The 7,818-nt window shown below is 37.1% G+C and overlaps 1 protein-coding gene across 1 annotated transcript in view; it reads right to left on the bottom strand.

The window, feature by feature from the left end:
* The window catches only part of LOC138715759 (ornithine decarboxylase-like), a 29,230-nt gene extending 22,477 nt beyond the window's left edge, over positions 1 to 6,753 (bottom strand). The window contains exons 1-2 of the mRNA XM_069848806.1: positions 6,700 to 6,753; positions 1,274 to 1,446 (exon numbers count right to left, since the gene is read on the bottom strand). Of these exons, the coding sequence (XP_069704907.1) occupies positions 1,274 to 1,446; positions 6,700 to 6,753 (227 nt within the window). The remainder of the gene's footprint in view (positions 1 to 1,273; positions 1,447 to 6,699) is intronic.
* Positions 6,754 to 7,818: the final 1,065 nt, after the last annotated feature.

Consider the following 7,818-nt stretch of genomic DNA (forward strand, 5'->3'; position numbering starts at 1 on the left):
TCATGAGGGCATTGCCTCATTGACTTCTTTGGGGATTGTGCAAAAGCCTGCATGACTGCATCAACACTCTCGTTATCGGTGGAACTTCTCTTTCTTCCGCACCTCACTTTCAACACATCTTGCACCGTTCCGTCGACTTCAAACTTGTCTAGGATTCTTGTGGTAGTTCCTTGTTGGTGGTTGTGTTCCAAATTAAACCTTCCACCGTCGTTGAACCTCAACTACATTCTCCACTTTCCAATAACGTTTCAGTATCCACTTACGTTCATCGAACGATAATTGCTCAGCGATGTTTGTTTATAAACATGAACATGTTTCCATGCTTTCCACTGCCTCCTGAAGCATAAATCGCAAAAATCGTAGTTCTACCCGATTTCTATGCTGTGAAGTAGTAATTCAAAGAGGGTATGCATGAATTTGAGACACTCCGTATAAAGATGAAAAATAACGTTGATATAGCCTATATTTGAGAGCATTGAGCTGTACTATTAAATTGTATTCAGAAACAGAAGTTTTTTTTTATTTTATTGGGTTATTTTACGACGCTGTATCAACATCTCAGGTTATTTAGCGTCTGAATGATATGAAGGTGATAATGCCGGTGAAATGAGTCCGATGTCCAGCACCGAAAGTTACCCAGCATTTGCTCGTATTGGGTTGAGGGAAAACCCCGGAAAAAACCTCAACCAGGTAACTTGCCCCGACCGGGATTCGAACCCGGGCCACCTGGTTTCGCGGCCAGACGCTCTGACCGTTACTCCACAGGTGTGGACGAAACAGAAGTAGATCAGCAAGAACAGTAATGTCAGTACTACAGAAATTGTACGACAAAGAAATGTATCCGACTGCAATAAGCTTTTGTAATTAGTCACATAATTAAATTATATGCAGTAACCTATTGGCATAATTTAATCATTGATTATAGTTCACGTTAACACTTTGTTTGTTAAAAAACATAAAATTGTTAAAAAAAAAGGTATATACCTTGGACAGACTTCCCGTTTCGACGTGATGTTACGTCTTCATCAGTGTCTCCTGAACTACTGGTGATCATGAATTCTGCTATGTGCATTTGTCAGTTGTAGGGGTGGGAGTGTGTTGCTCTTATGGTGGAGGCTGGTTATGACGTATCATGACATCTAATAATGTGTTTCAATACCCACACATTATTCGATGTCATACTTGGCCCCTTACCCCGTAATTCGCTCCCCTCCGTGTCATACAGCGTCTCCATATAAGATTCGTTTGTGTTGTGTTCGAAGGAAAGACTTACTTGGCGGTCGGGAATATGCTGTGGACCTTCTTCAGCTCGGCCTCGTTGTCAAAAGTCATGAGCTCCACGCCCTTGATCCTGGCGTGGCGCAAGTGGCCGGCAGCCTTCGTCGTGTTAGAGAATATCACGTTGCTAGGCGACACGCCTACAGACAGCACTTGCTGAATCTCGGCCTGCAAATCCACGTTAAGGAATAGTTGAATCAGTCGAAATTATTTGTAGATTTATTCGCTGCGCGTGCTTTAATTTTCGTTGTCAGAAACCCGAAACAAAATTAATTTTTCAGGAATTTGGCGTATCAAATCTAGAACAAATTTATAAACAAACATTGCTGATTTACTTCCATAAAAACCACAATAAATTTAAATTTGATCCTCATGAATACCAGACGAGACAAAACTACAGTTTCTTTCTAAATACTCCCAAATGCCACACAACTGCTGGATTAAAACACAGCAGAAATTTTGGACCCAAAATACATAATACATTAATTAGAGGTTACCCTGAGCTAAGTACACTTAACACACATTGATTTAAGAAACAAATCAGATTAATTATTTAATTGTTTAAGCTAATTGAGTTAAAAATTGTTACTCTAATATTCATGTACTTTTGTATTTTCTATTTGTATATAGACCCTGTTATTACATACTGTATGTATTTTACCATTTATTAATGTGATTGTGCTCAATGAACTCTCGTAATTTTGTGATATATTTTGTATAACTGATCTGAACTGCGCCCGAGCACGAGCTCCTGCTCTTTCGGGCTGCAATGCCTAATGTAGCTCAAGTGTATAGTATTAAATAAATATTATTATTATTATTATTATTATTATTATTATCATTATTATTATTATTATTATTATTATTATTATTATCTACTTCTTAACGTAAACGATGAATTTAGACTCTGCTGTAGAAATGTTAATATCCTTTTTTCAGAACCATACATTAACAGTGATTTATTCTCACAGTATCACGATTGGATTTCTTTATAAGTTTGTCATTGTTTAAGGCCACGAGCAGACCAAGTAATGTAATGTGTGACGTAAAATGTAATGTGAACCGAATTTGAATGCCATAGAAAATTGTTACGCTGAAAGTAAGCGAACATTCCGTGGTACAGTTACCATTCCCATTTCTGTCTTCGCGGTCTTGTATCACAGACGCAGTGTGAACTAACCGACGAAGCAGTTGTTAGTTGGAAACAAGAATTTATAAAGAAAGGAGGTAATTCTGAATTTATATTGCGTTTGATATCACTAACTCGACAATACAAAAGTATTTCATTACATCATTGTTGTTAATTCAATGATATCGATTGAACTAAATATAGTGAATATGCCAATGATATGTATAGCTTCCGTTGTTTGTAGAGTGACACATAGCAGGCTGTTTCTAACTAAGATTAATTAAAATTGGTGTTACATGATGTCATTAGAAAAATACCCTGACTGCGTTCTTTAAGCTTCAGTAACTGCCTACTCTTTCTTTGTAGAGTCCATAAAGATCATGTTTTCTTCGTCTGTAGTGATCATATGGATAATGTTTTCATATTTCCAAAGAAGTTCACAGATAATGCACTTCGCACATACATTCTTTAAACTTCAATATTTGCTTATTATTCACTTGCAGTGATCATAAGGATAATGTTTTCCTATTTCCAAAGAGATTAACAGATAATGCTACTTCGCACATACGTTCTTTAATCATTCTCGACGACATTCCTATTTTCCACAGCTTGTCCAACAATGCTTTACGTTCTATCGAATCGAATGCTTTTTTAAAGTCTACAAATGCGCAATACAGTTTTCCCCTCTTCTTCTGTATTTCTTTTAGCCTTAATCTGTCCAAAACAAATATGTTATCTGTTATACTGTAACCCTCTCCGAAACCAGCCTGACAGAGAGCCTATCATATTGAGGTATCCACTTCCTCAGTCTCCCATGTATAATTTTGCAGTAAATGTAAGTAGACACTTCATTATTAAGTATTTTAGTTCTGTTATTGTTTTATTACATAGGGCAAGCAGTAACCAATGTGATTACATGAGGTGGAGTCATGAATTGCGTTCATTAGAGGCGTAATGGTATAAGAAATTTGGCGTGGGTCGTTTTCGACTCTATGGGCACATAGGGAACCTTTCGTACATTTTGCTAAATTTTCTAATAATATTATTACTGATAATTATTGTGAGCAGATTTTCTTTACTTTCATATTCTCTATGAAAATTTACGAAACTTTTACGATTTATAAATACGTGAAGTAATTTTTTAGGAAAATTGCTATCCCGCTAACACAGCTAATAAGCAAACATTCTGATGAGGGCAGATAAAAAAGTTATTTTTTTCTTCCATCCTGTTAATAATGTCAAAAGAAGTGCTTATACAAATTTTGGCCACTCGACCGCAATTACGAGACCGTCCAGAAAATGATAATCTCTGGGGCCCTTTGCAGAGAAAAAGGACAATTGCATGGAAAGATTTATTGAAGCAGATACAGCAATTGTTGCGCCATTTGTCAACATATCCCCCACTGGAATTGAGACATCTGTCATACTATGGGATCAATTTTTGTATCTTTGTGTCGTAGAAGTCAGCCGCTTGGGATCGGAAGCAGCGTTTGACAGCTGTTTACACGTCTCTCTCGATCCCATAATAACAAATATCTCAATTCCGGTGGGAAATATGTTGTAATATAGCGCAACAATTGCTTTGTCTGTTCCAATAATTTTTTCCAATGAAAGCATATATTGTATTTTTAACGACCCCTGGCGAATTTATTAATTTTTTACGGCCCTCGTAATTGCGGTCGAGTAGCCAAAATTTAAAAACACTTGTTTTGACATTATTAACATGATGAAAGAAATTAATTAACTTTTTTAACTGCCTGCGTCAGAATGTCTTCTTGTAAGACGTTTGTTTCCCCTTACTTTAGAGATAATTACGACATCTCACAAAAAGAGTCTTACCACTTTCGAAATACTGGAAGAACTTGAGACAGTATCTTCTCAGGAAAATGTTTCAAATTTTGATGTGGTTCTATAACCTCATGAAGATGACGGTAATGAAACTGGAGGTGATTCGGTTGACGAAGATTGTAACAATCTCTGTGCCATCGCCAACTTGAGGCTCCAGCTGAACTTTTTGTCAATAAGGAGTCTGTAGTTTGCAATGAATTTGTTCATTACAAAGATTGCGGAAATGAGAACGTGGTAGAAATACAACTGTCTTCCTGGGCCTCCTCTGTAGAAACATAAGAGATAATTGGAGGGAAGCGTAAAAAAGTGGGCCTTGTCAAGATTCCTCCTCCTTCCTGAAGTGCTGCTGATGACTCAATGAAGAATGAAGTCTTCTGCCTTATAATATGTTGAACAAACCTTCTTTTGTCGCTCATCAGAAATGTTTTCAGTGCACTTAAATCCACACAAATTACAATTTAGAGGTTTTAGGATTATTAGCATCTTGTTATTTTTTTATTTTATATTTCAAGACATCCCTACGTTAATTTTTTCGCATTGCGTTTCAATTTGCTTGGATTTCTTTTTCTCCATCTACTTCCACTTTCTTGAGTTGGTTCCCCAAGTGCCGCATATTTTTCATTGTCTTCTGAATACTCAGAGGTAGGATGTTAATGAGAATCTAAATCTGCAAAATAACTTCCGAATGCATTATCAGTTTTCTCCAATACATCTCTTTCACTTATGACTGATGAGGTTCCTCCTGGTAAATGATAATTTTTTTTATTGCATCCTGATTAATAATTCTTGTTATAGTAAAGTAAATCATCATGTTTATTCTAGATGTTATGCATTATTTAATTTATTTTGCCTTTCTGCAGTCCCACTCATTCAAGACGAGCAATTCCATACTTCTGGCTACACACTTCTCACAGTTCTATTGTCAGATCATATCAATTTTAATTTATTAATGAAACATTTCTAATATAAATTGGAATATCCACAATAAAATGTTTAATATTTATTCCCTTGTTATTAGGTGGTTTACGTTTAGAATTTATTGTTTTGGTATTTTTTAATGTTACAATATGTTATTTAACCTTCAGACTACCAAGCAGGGTCAGAAGAGACCCCAAAGCAATTCTTTTTATTATTTTCATGTGAAAACGGTGTCTGTGCACATTCATACTCCTTGTTATTGTCAGATTTGTTTATTGCGTCATGTCTGTCATGTTGGTTACGTAAGTATTCCATCCCTGAGAGAATAATATTTATTTTTATTCAGTGGGGTCACTGTTGACCCCTCTTGGTAGTTTGTGTTGTACAAAACTTTTGTCATCTGTTTATTTTCTTTGCCCATTGTTGTTGTTGGTAAGCCTTTAAGGCATCTCAAATCGTTTGTTCATTGGTCCATTGCTGTTGGGAATTTGTCTTTACTTTTAGTTCAGTAGGTTATTGGTTTAGATTGAGTTGTACACGATTACTCTTCTCGATACACAAAAATGTCAGGAAGGAATATATATATATATATAAATCCATGGCGCTACAGCCCTTTGCAGAGCAAAAACCGACCAGCCTGCTGCTGGTCTCACGTCCACATGCCGAAGCAGAGGTGGACGATCATCCAACCAGAATGGAGGTATCATGTGGTTAGCACGATGATCCCCCCAGCCGTTATAGCTGGTTTGCGAAACTGGATTTTCACTACCTATCGTAGTTCCCCAAGTGCATCACGATGCTGGGTGGGTACTGGTCCCATACACTGGCCGAAATTTCATGAGAAAATTTCTTCCCCCATGAGGACTCGAACCAGCGCGCATTCCATAACGCGAGTCCTAGCCGGGATGCCTTAATGGACCTACTGGATCCCAAAACAAGATTTAAAAATGATTAGATACAGCATAAAAATAACAACTTCACGTCAAAATGTTAAAGTAATTATAGTAATTATTTGTCTTGACTATCATGTATATTTTAAGAATAGTCACTTACTAGCAATCGCTTCAGCATTTTTCTGCATAGCTAGCTGCAATAATTTTCTTCCTCTTGTCATATAATAGTTCATGTTTATGAGAAAAACATATGCAATCAATGTTAATCACTAGCATAGATCACTGTGTATAGGCTAAAATCATTCTGCCTGCAGCCTACATATATCCTGAAAGTGATATTGAGGTGTACAGGCAAAAGGTATTAAGCGCACCTAATACTCTTTTTCTGTCAACATTTTGTTTGTAATGGACTTAATAATTTGTGAAGGTTTCATTACTAAGAAACTGTAAGAGTGAAGACGTAATTCGTTTTCCTAGTAGGCAAAGCACAATTTGTTATACAATAACTCATTTTTCGCATTTTTGGACTTAATATCTTTTCCTTGTAAGCCCACGAAATAGTGTCAGATAAAAATATCATACATTTGCCTATAAATGGTTTTTAGAGAGCCGGAGGTTCATTTCCGCCCTCACATAAGCCCCGTCATCGACCCCTATCCTGAGCAGGATTAATCCAATTGCTAACATCATATCTCATCTCCCTCAGATCAATTTTGATATCATCCTCCCTTCTACGTCTCAGCTTCTCCAATGGTCTTCTTCCTTCACACCCCCAACTAACAATCTACCGTATTGGTCCGAATATAAGCCGCACTTTTTATTCAAATTTCAAACTCGAAAAGTTGGGGTGCGGCTTATTTGCGCGGCCGATAAATTTAAACTTGAAATGTGGCGCATGTTGCTACCGGTAATTTTATCATTTTGAAATGGAGCAACAATGCCACGCGCTCGTGTTTGAAATTGTCAGCAGTCGTATGGTATATGACGCAACAATGTACCAGTCTTCATATTACAGTGATCGTACTCTTTTGTATGATAGGACAGATTAAAACAGTTTGTACGTAGCTACGGGTTCAGCCATGAGCGGAAACGTAGAAAGAAAAGCTTCAACAAGCTTGGGAATTCGGCGCAGTTATGACGCTAGTTTCAAACTTGCAGTTATTCGTCATGCTAGGAGTACGTCTAATAGAGAAGCCGGCAAAAAGTTTAGTGTGGATGAGTCTAATGTGCGCTGGATGGCAGTGAGGACGACGTACTTTGAGCGGAGAGTGATGAACGAAGTGACAGTGATGAAACAAATACCGGTACCGGTAGTAGTGAAGTCAGCAGTGACATTGGAGAAGACGGTGATTAGTTGTACCGGTATTTTTGGTGATTTACCCACGTAATACCATAAATGAAGAAAAAGTGTTTAAATAGTGTAAACAGTTTTGTAACTGGATAATGTGACAGGTAAATTTCACTGCACTCAATTTTCCTTTTTTTCTCATTCTGCACTCAATTTTTCTTTTTTTTTTCTCCTTTCCCCCTAAAATTAAGGGTGCGGCTTATACTCGGGTGCGGCTTACACTCGGGCCAATACGGTATATGAATTTCTGGATTCACCCATACGTGCAACATGGCCTATAATTTACAAGTTTTGACAACTGATGTCAATTAAACTAATCATTTCTGATGTACAGGTAAGGTAATATGAAATAATTGTCTCTTAATTTCTACTGTAGTCGTTTCACCGACTCATGCACTGCCTGT

Source organism: Periplaneta americana, chromosome 15 (genome assembly GCF_040183065.1).
Source record: "Periplaneta americana isolate PAMFEO1 chromosome 15, P.americana_PAMFEO1_priV1, whole genome shotgun sequence".
Taxonomy (NCBI): Eukaryota; Metazoa; Arthropoda; class Insecta; order Blattodea; family Blattidae; genus Periplaneta; species Periplaneta americana.